Below are 20,744 nucleotides of genomic sequence, written 5' to 3'. Positions count from 1 at the left end.
TAAATATGCAAGAGTTATCAAGTACACGAATCACAATCATGTGACAACGAATCACAATCATGTGACCCGTAGGAGTGTTGCATAAGCATGAGAGCCGATTGGATGTCACTTTTTTTCTGGTAATTACTATTTTTTTCAAAGCATAACCCCAAAATGATGCTGGAGGACAATCCCAGCCTAAGGAACTGAAATCAGTACACTTATTTTGAAAAGCACCAATTGTTACATTCCTTTTTATTTCTCCCTTTTTCAAGATATGATTAATACCCATTTTATCGGTCCTCCTGATCCTGGAAACAAGTATGATGTTTTTGCAGAAAATTAATGGCAAAATCTATAATGTAGGACTGAATACTATTTTTACACCTTGCTTGAACAAGAACACAGCAATCTGTGAGTGTAACTAGCTATCTTTGCTAAAACAGCATAAGGACAAATTGTAACCTTTTCCCAGGGATAACTTGTTTAGAAGAAATTTGCAAAACTCCTCATTTTGGGAACATTATAAGCCAAAATGGAAAGGTAAAAGTGAAGGGACAAAGTTTCAAATATGGTCAAAACCATCTGGTTCTGGTTGTAATTGTACTACAGCTATACCATTTCCTGGGAATAAGTTTAATTGAAGAACGTTGGTCTAGATCAGCGATGGCGAACCTTTTTTGGCTCGCGTGCCACAAGTGGGGGGAGCGCAGGGGGGCCGTGTGCGGGCATGCCACACCCATAATGCAATGTGCAACCCCCCAGTGCACATGCGCGCACAACGCGCGACACCACCCCCATTTTTGCATGCTTTTTTCACCTTTCCCAGGCTCCAGAGGCTTTATAGGAGCCTGGGGAGGGCGAAAAGAGCATCCCCCGCCCCCCCGGAGGCCCTCCGGAGGCTTCAGGGACCGTCCAGAGGCTTCCCTGAAGCCTTCGGAGCGCTCAAAAGGATCCTCCGAGCAAACCGGAAGTGACTTCCGGGTTGCTCGGAGGGTCATTTTAAGCGCTCTGAAGGCGTCAGCGAAGCCTCCGTATGGTCCCTGAAGCCTTCGGAACACTTAAAACCACACTCCGAGCAAACCGGAAGTCACTTCCGATTTTCTCGGAGGATCCTTTTGAGCTCTCCGAAGGCTTCAGGGAATCCTCCGGACGGTCCCTGAAGCCTCCGGAGGCCCTGTGGGAGGGCGGGAGAGGCTCTTTTCGCCCTCCCCAGGCTCCTATAAATCCTCTGGAGCCTGGGGAGGGCGAAAAATGGCTTTTAAAAAGGTGAACTCAGCTGGCCAGCGTGCCCATGCCCCTGGCCAGCTGACAGGGCAGTGCCTCGCGTGCCCTGACAAATGGCTCCGCGTGCCACCTGTGGCACGCGTGCCATAGGTTCGCCATTACTGGTCTAGATGATCTTAGTGGTACATTCCAACCATACAATTCTATGAACCAATGATCTCCATAGAGACCAAAAAAGTCAAGATGGCAATTAAGGTAAAGGTAAAGGTTCCCTTCGCACATATGTGCTAGTTGTTCCTGACTCTAGGGGGCGGTGCTCTCTCTGTTTCAAAGCTGAAGAGCCAGTGTTGTCCAAAGACGTCTCTGTGGTCATGTGGCTGTCATGACTAAACACCAAACGCTGTTACTTCCCACCAAAGTGGTCCCTATTTTTCTACTTGCATTTTTACATGCTTTCGAGCTGCTAGGTTGGCAGAAGCTGGGACAAGTAACTGGAGCTCACTCCATTACAAGGAACTAGGGATTCAAACCGCTGAACTGCTGACCTTTCTGATCGACAAGCTCAGCATGATAGCCACTGAGCCACCGCATCCCTCATAAGATGGCAATTACAACTACTGTATGTAATTAAAGTCCTGTCTTTCTGTGCATGTATTGCAATTGCCGTCTTCACACCTGCTGGAAATGTTCCAACAGTTGTAAGTGTGAAAAATGTTCATAAGTCACTATTTTCAGTGCCACTGTAACTTCAAACAGTCACTAAACAAACTGTTGTCATTTATCTATATCAACAGATGTGCCTGTTTCAGCAATCTTCAAAATAAGATTTTGATTCCATTTAGAGTTTTCCCACTTTTCTTCACTGCATTTATTCCTTGACCTTTGGTAGCAGCCTCGAAGACTGAAGTGAAGATGAAAGAGCAACATCTCATCAAGAATCCACCCTTTATCACAATGCTTTCAAGGTCACCAAAGTAAGACTAAGTTAAACAATGACGGGGAGCCAGGCCTTTATTGCATCCAGGAGAGACTTATTTGATTTATTATTAGGCGCATAACAAAAATAAGTATAGTCCTCAACTTACAACCACAATGGTGCTCCAAATTTCTGTTGTTAAGTGAGACATTGGTTAAGTGAGTTTTGCCCCATTTCACAACCATCCTTGCCTCATTTGCTAAGTGAATCACTGCAGTCGATAAGTTAGTAACCTAGTTGTTAAGTGAATCTGACTTCCCCATGGACTTTGCTTGTCAAGACGGTCGCAAAAGGGGATCACATGACCTTTGGATACAGCGACGGTTATAAATCTCAACCAGTTGCCCAACATCTGTATGTTGATCACAAGGTCGTGGGGATGCTGCAAAGGTCATGAACTATGAAAAATGGTGACAAGCCACTGTTCTCAGTGCCCTTGAAACTTTGAACGGTAACTTAAATGAACTGCAAATGTAAGTCGAGGACTACTTGTATTCTGCACATCCCTTCAGGAATATCTATGGAGATTTCTTCAGGAATCTTTGTTTTGCCTCTTCGGCTCCTGGAGGCTTCAAGGCAGAGCAGCACATGGCATAAGGCACTTCTGAATACTCCCTTCCCCTTTCCCCATTCTTTTTTCCTCCCACGGTTCTCTCCCCAAGTTTCCCCACGATTGCGAGTGGCGGCGGCACTATTTACATCCGCAAGCATCGGCAAGCTTATCGAGGGCGCAACGGATAGGAGACGAAGGAGGAACATAAAGAAGGGCTTGGAACTATTTTTCTCGCCCCGAGGGCCTCCAAGGGGCTGAGGAGAAGGCGGCGATTGTTAGGTCTGCTCCCCTTAGGGCTCGGGCGAAGGCATCCGTTTTAGACTGCAGAGGTCCCCAAACTTGGCCACTTTAAGACTTGTGGACTTCAACTCCCAGAATTCTCCAGCCGGCTATGCCGGCTATGCTCCATTTATGCTGGATGGAGAATTCTGGGAGTTGAAGTCCACAAGTCTTAAAGTGGCCAAGTTTGGGGACCCCTGTTCTACAGGCATCTCCATGGAAACGCGCTCCGGTCGCGCCATTGTCCACGAGCCCAACCAGAACGCGCCTTCTTCTCCTTCTCTTCCCTTTCGCCCGGCAGCGGCGGAGGAACGGAAGAGCTTGGACGTTCCGCGGAAACGGAAGCGCGTCCCGCCGGGGAGATGGCGGCGCTGGTGAAAGTCGTGGTGAGTCGGGTGCGTGACCTGCTTGTTGCGCGAGCTTCTTTCCTCATTCTAGCTGGGGCGCTGCTCCTGAGGAACGGATGGCGCGGTGTTTGGAGGCTTCCCGCGAGGGAGTGGGGTTGGGGGGGATTGCCTGGGGTGCTCTGTTTTGCCTTCGTTGCTCGGTCAAGAGCGAGCCTCGATGTATGAATGGCAAGCCCACGCCGTAGCAATAGCACTTGGACCAAGAAGTCTTCAAACTTGGCAACTTCAAGACTTATGGACTTCAACTCCCAGAATTCTCGGGCCAGCTATGCTATGCTGTGCTGGCTGGAGAATTCTGGGAGTTAGAGTCCACAAGTCTGAAAGTTGCCAAGTTTGGGGACCCTTGACCTTAAGACTTCAAGCAGTTGACAGAGTCAGCCTATTGCAGGGTGGTGTTCAGCTGCAAGTCGGAGCAAAGAAGGGGGTTGCCTGCCCAAGTAGTTGCCCTAAATGTCTATGGAGATTCTTAATCATCCAGGACATGGTTGTCCCAAAGGTGCTTTTTCAAGAGGCAACTAGACTTCCCCAGAACTGTGGGGTGTCCGTGGGAGTCCTGTGGCTATGAAATAAACTGTCTACTGTTGACCTCACCTCATTTCTAAGAGATCAGTAGGGGTGTGCATAAGTGCACCAGCGTGCCTAACGTCCCTGTCCTGCCCCATTTATTTGTACCCATTCCCTGTGTTCTTATTCTTACTCCTGTTATCTTGTACATGATTGACAAACTAACTAACTAAATAAATAAAATAACCTTTCTGGAGGAGGAGCTCCTAACCTGCATGAGGTCCAGTTGGTAAGCTAAACCCATTTTGCTTCTCATCCAAGAAGCTGCTTCACTTCTGAGTGGATGGTGGGGAATGGAAGGATTTATACACCTTGCAGACAGCTGGTCATTTGGATTCTTTTTAGAGAGTTGTTAAGGCCACCTGGAAGTTAAGACCACCTGGACTCGCTAAAAGGATGCAAAGGACCAGCTGCCTGCAAAGAGGAGTATAAATCCTTCCATTCCCCACCATCCACTGAAGAAGTTTTACCATCCATGAAGAAGCTTCTTGGATGAGAAGCAAAATGTCTTCAAAGAAAAAAAAGCCTCTTGAAAAAGCATCTTTGGGATAACTAAGACTTGGATGACTGAGAATCTCCATATACATTTGGTAGGCTAAAGAAATCCATCCCCACACACCTTCTAGAGGCAGAATTTTGAGCCTAACATTGTCATAAAAATTAACACACTTAATTCTATACATCTAGCGTACTGATGAGCATTGCTAGGAAATGTCAATGGAGATGGTTAATTCTGCATTCGTTTGGCACTCCCATTATTCTTTTCATGTCTGTGCATTCCTGTAACCACCTTTGTGTTGGTTTTCCTACACAACACTTTTCTGTTGGTTTGCCTGTTAGTTGCGCAATAGTGCCAGCATATATAATAGAATAACAGAATTGGAAGGCAGCTTGGAGGTCTTCTGGTCAAACTCCCTACTAAGGCAGGAAACCCTATACCAGTGATGGCTAATCTTTTTGTCCTCACGTATCCAAAGTGTGCGCATGCACGCATGCACACATGTGCGTGCCCACACCCATAATGCCCCCTGTGCATGCATGCATGACCCCCTGATGCTCCCCTCATCCCCCATGCATGCAGGTACGACCCTGCCCTCCGTGCATGCGCAGCAGAGACCTGAAAATCAAGTGGTTGGTGGGAGGCACATGCACAAGTATGGTGGAGGTAAGCTGGGGCGACTGCTCGCATGCTGGCAGAGATGGCTCCGTGTGCCACCTGTGGCACGCATGCCATAGGTTTGCCATCACAGCCCTATACCATTTCAGACAAGTGGTTGTCCAATCTCTTCTTAAAAACTTTCAGTGTTGGAGCACTCACAACTTCTGGAGGCAAGTTGTTCCCCAGATTAATGGTTCTAATTATTAGGAAATTTATCCTTAGTTCTAGGTTGCTTCTTCCTTGGACTTTCGTAGAGCAACTATAAACATTAAAAGGTTAGAAGAAATATGAACATTTTGCAAGGCAGGTATATCACAGTATATGTAGTTTACATATCTATTAGTGAGTGAAATATGTCTTATACAATCTAGAGTCAAATAACAATTTTACTAAACTAAATCATTTAGATCCAGTTATAATTGTCTCAGTTAATATCTCTTGTATCCAAATACTTCTTTATACTTTTCCTAATACTGCAGTTAATGGAAGTGAGTCTTTTTATATTCAGTACTATGATTGTTTATCTTATTTCTGCAATTATAACCATGTTTAGCTTTATACTGTGATTTATTCTGGCTCAAGCTGTAGCTGGTTGCAATTGATGCTGAATCCTTAAAGATGCTTTTATATGGAAGCTGTATGTTGTGCGGTGTTTGTTTTGATTATCACTATTAATGCGATATAGCATTTTAATTATACTGGTATCATAGTTCAATTTTCTCATAATGCAATAGTTTCCCCAAGTTAATTGTTTTATTGCACTATAAAATATAATACATTATACTATACAGATAATAGCCAAGTTCAGTGGCATTTCTACAATAGAAATTAGAAATGTTCTTCATCTACAAGTGTTATACATCTATTGAAAACCTATTGAATAATTTATAATTTTATAAAATTATTATGGTCTTATAATGAGTGTTCCTTTTAGAGCAGTGTTTCTCAATCTTGGCAACTTGAAGATGTCTGGACTTCAACTCCCAGAATTCTGGGAGTTGAAGTCCAGACATCTTCAAGTTGCCAAGATTGAGAAACACTGTTTTAGAGGATAATTTGTTGACAGGATATTTCAGGATGATTTAGGCACTTATCAGTACTACAGTAAGATACATGTATATCTCTACTTAATAAACTGGATATTAGTACAGAATATATATCATTACTATCACGCATCAATGCATCCTAAAGTATTCCATTGAAAAGATGATTTTTTTTCTGAGATTCATGAGGTGAATGTATATCCAACCCCCACAAAACTAAAAATATTAACCATACACTGAAAAGTTACTCGAATACAAATCTGCATAATAATTTGCTACTTTAAAGTGTAATTGAGTATGTTGAAACTTCATATGGTTGGAAGTGTAGTCAGGAAATTCAGAATCTTCAGAAGACCAGTACATTTATATTTTATATTAAGCCATACACTATATTGAATTCAAATTTTGTTCTAAATGAGTGACCATTGATATACCGGTACATTCTCTTTTACTTTTTTTTTCTAGATACATTGTACTAGAGAACCTCGTTGGATTGCATTATGCAACGGATTGATACAAACAACATTAGCTCAACAGCAATGGGGCAGGTTGCTACATGCTTCTCTCCAGGTAGGAATTCAACCATAATGGGGCAGAATTCTCCATGGAAATTTACTGGATAATATATTTTTACATGTGTAGCTGAAAGTAGGAGAACTTTATCAATGTACTGTATTGTGTGGGAATTTTGTGGGAATGTTGAAAGAATTGCTTTCTGTAGCTTTAATCTGCTAAATAATTTGAACCTGATGTGATTTACTGTATTCCCCTTTATCATTCCTGAAGACTAGTTCTATCTGCTGTGCTATGCAGAACATTGTTCTTTGTTACAAGGTGAACTGCACCTTGTGACAGTATTGCATCAAACAAAAAAAAAGTATGTGTTACAGGGGTTAGGGAAGGATAGATTAGGGTATTAATAGGAATTAAGAAGATGAAATATAGGAGTTAGAGAGTCTTGAATTTAAAAAAAGAGAGAATTATAGACCAATGGAGGTGGAGAATACAAAATCTTGGGTAACAAGATAAAAGGTAAAGTTTCAAGACTGAGGGCTTTCTTTCTTTTTCAGTATGTATGTATGTATGTATGTATGTATGTAGTTTTCGTTTGGAAAAAAATCAGTAATGGCTCACTTGCATAGATTTGAAGGCTTCATAGACCTTTGTGATCTAAACTTTTATTGGTTGACTCCAGTATGTAACTTTCAGGCTTATGTTATTTCTTAAGCTAACAATGTTTCTCTTCTGCATTATTTTTTGCATACTCATGTCCTTTCTTTTTGTTGTTTTATCAGAGACACAACAATGGCCAGTTTCCATTAACCAAAGTTTGCTGTAATTTAATACAAAGTATCAGGACCACAAAACAACCAAACAGAACATTTCATCACACAAAGGTCAGGAGAAAGCAACATTTTCTGTTACAATTATGCTGTTCAAATATACTGGGCTACGGTTGTGGTCTTATTGGATGTGGAGATTTCTGGATTTATGTAGGAAAACACAAATTTCAGTGCCTAATTTTAGAGGCTACCTTTATAGCATTATGTTTTTCAAAGGGGTTTCCCGATTTGTTGGATCTTCATAAGAAAACTGTAATGTAAGGGCTTTTCGTGCAGTATTTCTGATTCTTGTTGAACAGTGCTTGGTCATTCTAGAGGCAGAGGCATCAATGGACTACTGTAACAATGAAAAACAGCAGTATAGGCAGAGTTAGGGATTTTGTGGGGCACCTGCAGAGAGGGGTAGTGAGTGATGCAATTGCTACTTGTTTTGTGTGTTATGATGTCACGCAAATTCACAAAAGGGTAGAGTTTCATTATTCAAAAAAGAGCCTCTTGATCATTTTGATGAAAGCAGCAAAAGCCTAAAGGCAGAACTGCAGGTCTTCATATGTTATTTATTATGACTAATTAAAACAATGACTTTCTTAGGCGTTGTAATCAGAGGTGGGTATCTAGTAACATTTCAACAGGGCCCTCTGAGAGTTCTCCCCATGCAAAGCTACAGTGGATTGGACAGTAGATGTTTTTGGTTGTGGCCAAAGCACCTACTGTCCATGCTTTGAAAGTCTCTAACTTTGGAGGGTTGTACAGTAGCCTTCCAGCCAGCCTTTCTTAAGGCACTCAAATCAGCTTTATTTTTCTATTAACCTTAAGGTTTTGTGACATCCACTTGGGGAGGTTTCTTTCTTCTCAGTGGTGCTTGATTTTTTAAAAATCTGTCTAATACCATTCCAAGTCTCCATATTGGAGTAATCTACAAAACCTAGGGAGTCAATGTTAATTCTCTACTTTCCCATCAGTAGCAGCAGAACTACTATTGGAATTGTGTTTATAAGCCACATACTTTTCCAATACATTCTTACATAGTGACAAAATAGGATCTAGATAGCTTTAATAATTTAGAAGTACTTAGAAATATTAGAAATGAATCTTGTGAAGTTAAAGATGAACACTGTCTCCTTTATTCCATGTGAAATTTTAAATGATACTGGTAGCCTTTAACTGGTAGCCTTTAACTGGTAGCCATTTGTTTAGTGACCATTCGATATTACAGTGACACTGAAAAAAGTGACTTACGACCATTTTTCATACTTGCAGCATCCCCATGGTCATGTGATTAAAATTTAGATGCTTGGCAACTGGTTCATATTTATGATGGTTGCAGTGTCCTGGGGTCTTGTGCTCTCCTTTTGCAAACTTCTGACAAGCCGAGTCATTGAGGAAGCCAGATTCACTTAACAACTGTGTTACCTTAACAGCTGCAGTAATTCACTTAACAACTGTGGCAAGAAACATCATAAAATGGGACAAAACTCACTTAACAAATGTTTCGCTTAGCAACATTAATTTTGGGCTCAATTCTGGTCGTAAGTCGAGGACTATCTGCGTAGCTTTTGATGGAGAAGAGAAATACGGCAAATATTTTCTCACCCAACTTGATACATTGCTTCTACGGTATATCTAGGTATAGACATTGCCAAAAGTAATGGTACCACTCTCCTTTTTCTCAAAGAATCTCAATTACAAGAGTATGTTAAGTCATACATCAAAAGCAGAATGTCTGCTCTACGGAGTGTGGAATAAAGAATGGTGGGTACCATTTATTTGTGTTGGTTTCAACTTATTTCATAGCTAATTGGGATTCAGATTGTGCAGTAAAGGGATACAAGCGAAATCTAACATAGATGGGATCTCTCCAGGATCTATATTAATTGGATTCAACATATACGTGGAAAGTATCTTTTTGCTTCATCTTTGCAAATATAGTCATTGGAAAAAAATGGGAAAATTTGTGTCAACTCAGATCTGGCATTTAGAGCTGAATATAGTTTTAACTTTTTGAAATTTATGAATCAAAATGTGAGTTTTATAACTTTTTGCTTTTACTATAGGTTTTTAGAAGTTCCGCTCAGCCATCTGAAGAGAAAGTAGGAACTTTCACAAAGATAATAGAAGCAATGGGGTTTACAGGGCCACTAAAATATAAAAAATGGGTAAATATTTTCTTCTTAAGTTTGATCCTCTTCTTCATAAACTTGTTATTTGTATTTGGTCTACATTTTGATGGAACACCAAATTCCTAGTCCAGAGAAGTAATGACTGTATTTTATAGAATAATCCTATTCATGCTTATTCAGAAGCATTGAATTATCGTTGGCATACTTTGAGATAAGGATATTTATAGGACTGCAGCTGTTAATACTTGAAGATCAAAAAACTAATTTTGACTGAATATTTTTTGCATGTTTAATTGTGACAAAACGTGCTATGGATTGACTTAATGTTTTTCTTATTTTCTGATCTTTTGAGTGGTCTTTCAGTAACTTTTTTTATAAAGATTTTTTTAATTTTTGAATAAACACAAACAGACAAGACACACACACACACAAACCCCACAAAACCATCTTCCATTACAAATTATAGAAAGTGTGTTGATTGGTTACAAAAACTTCCGTGCATCCCTTCTCCAGTCATCACCTAGAATTCATATCAAATCATATATTTTAAATCAAGTATATTTATACATATTACTATCATCATACGTCAACCTTCATTTGACTATAATTGTTTTTACATCCTTTTATATAAAATATTCCAAATTTAAACCAAAACCACATAATGGCATTCAATTAGGTCTTCCCAATATCATCCAATAACATTACATCTTTATTACATGTTCTATATAAAAATTGGTTATATTTAATAACAGAGTTTCTAAACCTCTTTTCATAGTCACCATTTGCAATTTATATCAAATTTCCTCTTATCAAACATATATATATATATATATGTATATGTATATGTATATGTATATGTATATATATATATATATGTATATGTGTGTATGTATATATATATATATATATATATATATATATATATATATATATATATATATATATATATGCGCATTATTATCATTATCCATCAAATCTTTAACTGTATCCATTATCACTTCATTTTATACATAATGCTCTAAATTTAACTAAGTTTGACTTAATTTTTTTATTATAAGCTTTCATTACATCAACCTGTGTCTTTCCAGTAATAGTGCAGTCTTATGCCTCTTGCCATTTGTGGCATTAGTATTATGGTTATTTCCTTAGTAAGTTTTGTATGGACTTCTCTTCGCAACTTATTGCTATTGCATATCTTATATAAGCTCGAAACCCTCAATCTGCTTCTTCGGTCAGCTTATCTTTGGTTATCACTAGTGCTTCTGACAAAATTTCTCTCCTTAGTTCCATCAATTCTTCTCTCTTTTCTTCTTCTATACTTTGAGATCTAGGGTAGAGCTCCAGTCCATCTATCTCCCCTTCCCATATTCCACTCTCCATTTCCAACCACACTCAGTTCACTGTCAGTATCAACAATTTCCTTGTCTCTTTGTTTATTTTTTCCTTCAGTTTTTAGAACTCTGACCTCCACTTTCTTCATTTGATGAATATCCTCAATTTTTCCATGAAATTTTGCTGTTCTAGGATCCATGTTCTCCAATCTCTTCTCAATTCTCTCTGTTACTTCTAATAATTTTTGAATTTCAAACATAAACTTTTGCAATGTTAAGGTTTCTTTTCATGTGGCGCCATTCTTCCAACTTGTAAACACTGCCACTCTGGCATTCAAAACTTTTTATTAAATTTAAAGCAAGTTCATTTATAATCTTTCAAAGTTTTCACTCCACGCCAGCTGCCAATGAAGCTCCCAAAAAGTACCTGTATAAACAACCCATGCTCTTCTCACTATCACTCTCTATAAACAAGCTGAGGAACCTTGAAAGTGCAAAATCAAATGATCAAAGAGAAAAGAGTATAAACAATATTTCCAAGCTTCCAGCCTCCAAGTGGCAGTGTTACTTCCTTTCCCTCTATTATTACAGCCCTCTTTGTATTCCTTTTATATCTTCTTTATATGTCAGGCTTAAAGAAAACAAAAGTCTTAAATGGAGCAAAAAGAAAAAAACCCATCCAGTCCAGCATTATAAAAATAAGGAAAAAGATTTTAATCCATATGTATAAAAAAAAGAATATAAAATGTAGTAGAAGAAAAACTAATCCGTTCAATTTAAAGAATAGGAAACATTTGCAAAAGTTCCATCCGTAAAAGAACATAAAAAAAAAAAAGGATAACACACTGTCTAATGTAGCTTAATTTCGCCGCTTGTTCTCTTCTGTTTTCAAATTTAATTTAGCTTTACTTTTTTGGGGGGTAATCTCTTTTATAATAATAAGATTTGCTCACCAGATGGACACACTTTCTCTTTCCGTTTTCCTCCCGTTCCGGAGCTGTCCCAACGTTAGCAGCTTCAATGGCTGCGCTTCTGTCGCCGGCAAAAAGAGATTCTCCTGGATCAATCAGGGACTTTGCGGTGTCCCTGAGATCAGCAGGACGTACTCTTCCCTATCACTGTCTCTTCAGGACGGTTTACAGTGTTTCCCCCAAAATACGACATGTCCTCATAATACAGCCATGCCACATTTTTCTGGTGGGCAAAAATATAAGCCCCCCTGCATATAAGCCCCCTCGACAACCCCCCACCTCCGGCCAGGCAGAGCGCTGGTCACCAACCTAGCAATATCCTGAAGGTGCCAAGCTGTGGGAACCTGGGGGGAGGCAAAGGTGATCGCGTTGCTTGGTGCCTTCGGGATACCGCTAGGTTGGTAAGCAGTGCTGTGCCCAGCTGAAGAGGCGTGTTGCCAGGCGGCAGCTCTCTTGTGAGCGGGCTCCCAAAGTGCCGGGCACAGCCTCATGGGCAAATGGCTGTGTTGCGCTGTCACAGCAGCGCAACACAACAGTCATGAAGCGACCACGCTCACGAGCAGCCACACGGCAAACCTCCTTTGCAGCCGGGCACAGCGCCATTCACTGACCTAGGGGTATCGCCAAGCTGTGTGAGCGCCTGTTCACCGCCACGTGGCTCCCGCGGCTTGGCACCTTAGAAATGGCAGTGAAGGGCGCTCTGCATGGCTGGAGAGGGGGGTTGCACGGGCGGCTGTTCCGCTCTCACTCACCCACCTCCCAATGCATGGCCCAGCTCTCATTATGGAGCCAGAGCACCTCCGCCGCCATCCCAGCCTGGCTTTTTCCGTGGCTTCCAACCCGAATCTTTTGGCAGTGGCCGCTCTGGTTGCACGCTCTATGGTTATACGCTCTGCAGGCAGCTGGCCCACAACCATAGAGCGTGTTCCCAGAGCAGCCACTGCCGAAAGACTCAGGTTGGAAGCCACAGAAAAAGCCAGGCTGGGATGGCGGCGGCAGAGGTGCCCTGGCTCCGTAATGAGAGCTGGGCCATGCATCGTGAGGCTGGGAGGCGGGTGAGCGAGAGCGGAACAGCCGCTCGATCAACCCTTCTCTCCAGCCGTCCAGAGCGCCATTAACTGGCATTTGGAAGGCGCCAAGCCGCGTGAGCTGGGCGGTGGCGAACAGGCGCTCACGTGACTTGCGCTCACTGACCTAGGTCAGTGAATGGCGCTCTGCCTGGCTGCAAAGGGGGTTTGCCGGGTGGCTGCTTGTGAGCGTGATCGCTTCATGGCTGTTGTGCTGCGCTGCTGCGACAGCGCAACACAGCCATTCGCCCATGAGGCTGTGCCCGGCTCTTTTGGAGCCCGCTCGCAAGAGAGCAGCCACCCGGCAACCCCAAAACAATAAACCCTCCCCCCATAATAAAGCCCAAGCCATATTTTGTAGGTAAAAAGAAAATAAGACTCTGTCGTATTTTCGGGGAAACACGGTAGGTCCAAAAGGACAGTCCAGCGGCAAAAGTATCGACTGTGATCTTGGAGCTCCAAGATAGCACGTCGTCTCGTTGCGATGTCAGCTCCTCCTCAGGTCTTTCAGTAGCTTTTAATCATGGTCATGATAGCAGTGCAAAATACATTATAAATGTGAAATAATTGTTTGGAATTAGAAATAGGCTGTTTCAACTTTAAATTCTGAATCTGAAACAATGCTCAGAACAATTCTGTTGTTAGAATACATGTCATGTTGTTGGGACTCTGCATCTCTATTTTGTGGCAACCCAGCAACTTACTGTATAGGGAAATCTTTTTTTTTTAAAAAAAAGACTCCAATTAAAATAAAGAACATTCCAAAATATTTTTTTTTAAAAATCAATTGCTCATCTGACTCTCCAAAAAGCATGGAAAAGAAGTGATATTTTTGTGACTAAGATCTACTCAATTGTTTATTTATTAAAGAAGTTGTTAAAAAGAGAACTTGACTAATTAATGAGTAGAGTTAAAGTCAAAAACAATGGTAATAAGATAACTTTTATTGACATAATGTATTACTACAGATTTCTCCAGAGATATTTGGAATGCATTTTTAGGTAGCAACATCCACATTTTTTTCCTCTAAAAGTTGTTTTTAAAATTTCTATGTGCTGATGTGTTGATGTTGCATAATAAAATCTCCAATTTATCTAGCAACATGAGCCATAGGGTACTTTATGTGATCATCTCATCAAGGCTTACTTTAAGATCGTAAGACCACACTTGGAATACTGCATTTAGTTTTGGTCGCCACAATGTAGAAAAGATGTGGAGACTCTAGAAAGAGTGCAGAGAAGAGCAACAAAGATGATTAGGGGACCGGAGACTAAAACATATGAAGAACGGTTGCAGGAACTGGGTATGTCTAGTTTAATGAAAAGAAGGACTAGGGGAGACATGATAGCAGTGTTCCAATATCTCAGGGGTTGCCACAAAGAAGAGGGAGTCAAACTATTCTCCAAGGCACCTGAGGGTAGAACAAGAAGCAATGGATGGAAACTAATCAAGGAGAGAAGCAACTTAGAACTGAGGAGAAACTTCCTGACAGTTAGAACAATTAATCAGTGGAACAGCTTGCCTCCAGAAGTTGTGAGTGACCCAACACTGGAAGTCTTTAAGAAGATGTTGGATAGCCATCTGTCTGAAACGGTATAGGGTTTCCTGCCTAGGCAGGGGGTTGGACTAGAAGACCTCCAAGGTCCCTTCAAACTCTACTATTGTATTGTATTGTATTGTAAGATGTTGTTTTAGGAAAGACTAACCATACCCTATTGTTTCTTGAGAAGATTACATAATTTTTAAAATACCTGACAGGATGTTTCAGATAAAGTCAAGAACGTTTACTACCATTGAATCATAGAGCTAGAAGGGACCTAAGAGATTAGCGAGTCCAGAAAGTGCACACTACAAGATTCACCTCACAATCCCTGATTGATCTAGCCTCAGGGTACAGGATAGAAAATAATGCTATGAAGTTACAGGAAAGCAGATTCCATTTAAATAGGATAAAACAAAATATGAAAAGAATATTTCAATTTGGATTCTTGTACTGCTGTTAGGGTTAGTTATAACTAAATGACCCTTCTACTTTTATGATAATGGTATCAATGAAGAATTGGCATGTTTGGAATAGGGAAAAATATAAGATTGGATGAATGAGTTCTAAATACAATTATGCAAATGCATTATGAATTTGCTTGCTTGATCTGTTGATATAATGGCATGGGATTGAATAATGCTTTAAAACCCAGTGTAATTATTCAAAATTCTCCTAAATTCAGTTGAGACTGTGAAGCTAAACATCTCAGAAATTAAATGAATTTGAAGGCATATGTTAGTGGAAATGAAGTATTGCTAATTAAGTTATTCTAAACTGAATATTGTTCAATGAAATTATATAACTAGCTTAATATATTGTGGTACAGTGATCCTTTTAGCTGGGTTTTTATTTTATATGCTGCCCTTTTGCTATTTGTGAGATGGACAGCTATATACATTGGTTTAATAAATAAATAATGCATATTTAGCTAATAATAAATGGTATGTAAATGTGAAAATCCAAAATATAGAGGAACATTTGTGTATTTTTGCAGAAGTTTCTTTAGTGAAAAATAGAAATGACATAACATTGTATTAAGCCTAATTGTCTTTTCTGTTCAGAAAATTAGAATAGCAGCACTACGCATGTATACATGCTGCGTGGACAAAATAGACTATGAAGAATTCTTTAACAGTAAGTTCTCCATTCTCCTCTCCTCTCTCCTCTCTGTCCTGTTATTGTGATAGAAATAGGACAGCTTACAAAACTCAGACCTTGCCATTTGCCTCCTCTGAGTTGCTTTGTAAGGACTATCGCACAGCCACATAATGCATGAAGAAGATGAAGGAAAGTATTTATATCCAATTGACAATTTCTTTAAACAAAATATATAGGAAAAAAAATACCTGCCATTACAACTGAGCACTGATTTCTTTGCTCACTGAGGCTAAGAAATTTTATTCTAGGGCATAGGTTTTTGTGAGATGCTGTTCACTTCATCAGATATAGGGAGTAGCTTAACTGATGTAAGACTTAAATATATTGGGATGTGAAAGGGAAACGGAAAGGGAGGGAAAGATAGGTTGGTTTCGCAGATGAAGATTTCATGGAAGACTGGTTGTAGGTTATATAACTTATATATGTATAGGTTGTACATTTCTGAATTGCAATGTGTTAAAATCTATTATGATTATTTACACCCTTACTATTTTCACTCATCTCCAATCTTGAAATGGGAAAGAAATAGGATTTCTGTTATCTCTGTTAACACTGAAGTAAAGGCAGTTGTCAGAGTCAATTCAGAACTATCCCTCAATTCTACTCAGTTAGTTTACTTGGGCTCCAGCAGGAAAAGCAAGAAGGATGTGGGACCATGACAGACAGACATGGGCTACAGGGAGGTATCAGACTGTTAGCTTCCTGTTTCTGTAAAAGCCATTGCTAGACATTTAAGGGAAGTGCTGTCTGGTCTGGGAAGGGGGGCACCATCCCAGACCATATTCTCTTATCCCTCCAGGAGACCCACAAGAGGTCTATGATTAATAGAATTGTAACATTCAAAGTGGTGCTTCACAACATGCCCCAATAAAAATGAAATATCATTCCGTAAAAGGAATTATGCATCCCCTGAAATATTTGGTACAGCTGCTTAAAAGGCTTGCCAGGTCAACATTGAATTGGTTGTCTTCAACTTCCATATATTTGACTAAAAATCTGCATATAAAATCACTAAAATCCCCTGGGATTTAACCACTGAGTCAGATTTCATAAAGGCTTTGGACAGAGCATTTAACACCATTGTGAAAGCTCATAATGTGTTGCCTAGAAAGATTGCTGACTTTGAATTCCTATGTTAAGTAATGCCCAGTGATAATTTATGGTAATTATATGATATGCACAATTTTTTTTATACCACATTGCTTAAAATCTATCATGTGGTTTGTCACAAAGTACTAGTTTATCAAAAAGCAAATTGCAGAGTCCAACATATTCCTACTAACTCAAGCATTAAAATACTGACTCACCATGTTAATATACATGGATAGTTTTATATACCAGCACCAAAGCCCTGATCTCCTCCAGCTCCTCACAAGTTTTATAGGCTTACGTGTCAATCTAGCACTGGAAAAAAAGAATTACCTTAAATGTGCACATGCATATGTGCAGACTTTTTCCTCCTTGTATGCGCAGAGTAGATAGGTGTGCAAGCCAATTCATGTATGTTTTTAAATGTTTAAGTATAAAATACATTTTCACTCACCACATTCATTTTTAAGAATTACAGATCCCTGACACTTTCAACTCTTGGTTTTTAATAGCACAGCTTCATGTCTGGTAAGTAAAGCTCCTTAAAATTACATCTACTACAATTTTTGTATCAAGAAAAGGAGAAAATTGTCACTTGACTAAACCATGTTAAATGTGTGCCAGATTTTTTTTTGTTAAAAAAAATTCAACATGCTATTTCTAATAGTTTCTTCACTCTACTCTAAAAGCTTCATTCAGCCTGAATGGAAAGGTCTTTTATTTATCTGTTTTTAGGAAAAGCTCACATTTATGTAGGAGTTCTTTGAATTGTGAGAACTTGTGGTGACTTGACTTACTAGTTGTCAGAAGCCTTTAATAAATTATAGCATTAACATTTACATTTTCACCTCTAAAACCTAACTACACGTTATGTGAGTGCCAATCTGGTTACTTGTGAATATTTAACACTTCAAAGTGACTTTTTCCTTCATTAGTTAAATAATCATCCAAGAAAAATAACTAGCAAAACTCAATTTTTATCTAACGTTAGGTGCTTGGGAAGGTCAGAATGATAGAATAATAAATATAAAGGAAGAAATCATTATTTTCCATTTGTCTGCCTTTTTAGAAATTAATTACATTAGATGCAGATTGTTTTGTAAAAATAGTGTCAAATTAATTTTAACAATACATTTCATTGTTTTACAATAAATGTCTTTTGTGGTAAGTACTGAAAAAAAATCTTATGTTTATTTTTAAACATATTTAATGAAAACCTAATTGGAACATGCTACCATAAATAAACTTATGACTTTTAAAAAGAATGTTCCCATTTTTTTTCTGTTTTCATAAAGTATAAATGCAATTGTGAAGTTTACTTAGAACTGCCTCTCACGTAGGTTAGTAATACCAGTTCTAAAGTTAGTGAACATTAGTATGAACCTTATTCTAAAAATAATGGCTTGACTATTTCCTTATTTTTGAAGGTGGACAACATCAAACAAATAGTCGCTGCAATTTATTTTGTCAAAAAATTTTTTTCAAAAATGAGTTTGAAAAGATTAGGTTAAAATAAGAAACAGTGATATCCTTATTATAATGAAGGAAGTATAAGAATGAATATGTGAATTAAAAATCTGTACTTCTTGTAGGGGAAAATGTCAGCATTTCTTATTATGCAATACAGTGTTCTATTTATCAGAATCAAAATAGTTTTGGTGATGTATACAACTTTAGCTTCAAGAAAAGTCCTTCACCAGTTAACTCCCAAGATTCCCAGGAAGCATGGCTGATAGTGAGGAGTGATGGATGGAAGGAAGGAAGTTTATAACATGTTACCTAGTTCTAACTTTCCTAGCTTTGCTACTAGATCTGCCCAGGGCTTCAGTTCCAAGATTGCGTGGAATTCATTGAAGAAAGAATTTGGCTAATGTATGGAAAGAAAATACATTGATATATGTAACAATGATTGATTTGTCAGGTCTGAGGAGAGAAGTCAAGCACTAGAGCATGGTAAAATCTTTGTTTATGAATTGAGAAGCTGTGTAAATTATGAAATATGAATTTGGAAAAATGGATATCAAAGCAAGTATATCTGATTTCTAAACTATTATAATACAGGGGAACCTTCGCTTAAGAAATTAATAAGTGGGTAAAGAAAATTTCAAAAACTTATAAAATTACTAACTGAATGTTTAAATGTAGCCTTATGGTAAAAAAATAAGTTTTGCAGCTGTGTTGATCTGGCTAGAAAGTCTGTCATTTTAATCTCAAGTGGCAGTTAATGTAAATGGGAGACTCATTCCATTTTCCATGACCTCATTCAGAGTGTTGCTAAATTGCTGTGTGACAGCACAATGCATCTAAATTCACTGCAACTTTTCAAGCATTGGGTTAAAGGCACGTTGGGACTACTCTAAGCCTTGCGTAGAGTAGATTTTTATTTCAGACAGTGCTAATTGCATTAGTTTCTGTGATTTTTTAAATTAGAACTATGGAAGGCTTTGTCTTTGCTTCCAGAAAGGTGTGTGTCAGGATTGCGTAGAGTCACCAATTTACAGCTCTTTAAAAGCAGATCTTTATTTTCTCAGGACTGTGCAGCACGGAGCTATTTTAAAAAGTTACTGATAGATTCTGTGTTCAAACTCCTTGTCAAATCCCATTTTTTAAACATGGTAATTGGAGGAGTGGTGGGACAGTAGCTATAGTTGTATGTCTCAGTCCCTCCAACTAGTTGGTATTAGTTTACTGCCACATCTTGTGGCAGAACTGTACTCCAATTGAAAGTTGCTGTCCAATAAAGGGCTACAACAACACAGTGTGCTGGAGGGAAATGCCAGGAAAAGAAATATGCTTGCTTGTTATCATGAGATGGATCATGGTGTGAGAGAACATTCTGCAACAAATAATGAAGTGTTAATACCACTTTATAATGCCTTGGTAAGGCCATACTTGGAATACTGCATCCAGTTTTGGTCACGACGATGTAGAAAAGATGTGGAGACTCTAGAAAGAGTGCAGAGAAGAGCAACAAAAATGATTAGGGGACCGGAGACTAAAACATATGAAGAACGGTTGCAGGAACTGGGTATGTCTAGTTTAATAGAAAGAAGGACTAGGGGAGACATGATAGCAGTGTTCCAATATCTCAGGAGTTGCCACAAAGAAGAGGGAGTCAAACTATTTTCCAAGGCACCTGAGGGTAGAACAAGAAGCAATGGATGGAAACTAATCAAGGAGAGAAGCAACTTAGAACTAAGGAGAAACTTCCTGACAGTTAGAACAATTAATCAGTGGAGCAACTTGCCTCCAGAAGTTGTGAATGCCCCAACACTGGAAGTCTTTAAGAAGATGTTGGATAGCCATCTGTCTGAAACGGTATAGGGTTTCTTGCCTAAGCAGGGGGTTGGACTAGAAGACCTCCAAGGTCCCTTCCAACTCTGTTATTCAATTCTATTCTAAATACGTCCATCCTGGCTCAACAACAAAAAGGGCTTAGTGGAAGTCTGCCATTTTGAAGACTGTAGCAAGCCAGCAAGAATTCACTTATTCTCTGACAGCTTTGTGTTGTTAGTTGGAGGTACAAATGGTAGATCCATCCAAGGCTAGTGAATCCCCAGAATTCTGTTCCTCCCATCCTCACATAATCATTCAGTTAATTGAAACATCTTACTCTGATTTCTCCTTCACATGACCTGATAATCCTAGAAATTCATATATTTTGCCACACACAAAATACGCACGGTGTGCTCTACGTAGGGCTGCCATTGAAGAATACTTGGAAACTGCATCTGATTTATAATCCTATGGCACTTCAGTTGGTAATTGCTCATATAACTCCTTTTCTGGTTGCCAGTAAGCTTCCTTGTGCAATTCAAGGTTTTTCCATCAGCAAGATCTGATACACTAAGAATGTTCCATGTCTCAACTTTAAAATGGTGCCATTTGATATTGTTTTAACACAACCTCTAGCATTAACTCTTCTCTCTAGGAGG

General features: G+C 39.3%; 1 protein-coding gene across 2 annotated transcripts in view; it reads left to right on the top strand.

Annotated features, from left to right (window-relative positions):
- The first annotated feature begins 3,201 nt into the window (after positions 1-3,201).
- Positions 3,202-20,744, top strand: part of UQCC1 (ubiquinol-cytochrome c reductase complex assembly factor 1) — a 32,728-nt gene continuing 15,185 nt past the window's right edge. Inside the window, exons 1-6 of one of the 2 annotated variants that reach the window (XM_081946522.1) lie at positions 3,202-3,400; positions 6,653-6,757; positions 7,483-7,584; positions 9,585-9,686; positions 15,624-15,696; positions 17,280-17,337. In XM_081946522.1, the coding sequence (XP_081802648.1) occupies positions 3,377-3,400; positions 6,653-6,757; positions 7,483-7,584; positions 9,585-9,686; positions 15,624-15,696; positions 17,280-17,337 (464 nt within the window). In that variant the 5' untranslated portion in view covers positions 3,202-3,376. Of the gene's footprint in view, positions 3,410-6,652; positions 6,758-7,482; positions 7,585-9,584; positions 9,687-15,623; positions 15,697-17,279; positions 17,338-20,744 lie in introns of both variants that reach the window. The other variant, XM_081946523.1, reaches the window with a different exon arrangement.

The sequence above is a fragment of the Natrix helvetica genome (assembly GCF_964273705.1).
Source record: "Natrix helvetica genome assembly, chromosome: 3".
In the NCBI taxonomy this organism is placed as follows: domain Eukaryota; kingdom Metazoa; phylum Chordata; class Lepidosauria; order Squamata; family Natricidae; genus Natrix; species Natrix helvetica.
The sequence above is the reverse complement of the archived record's forward strand: the minus strand, read 5'-3'. Positions and strand labels throughout refer to the sequence as shown.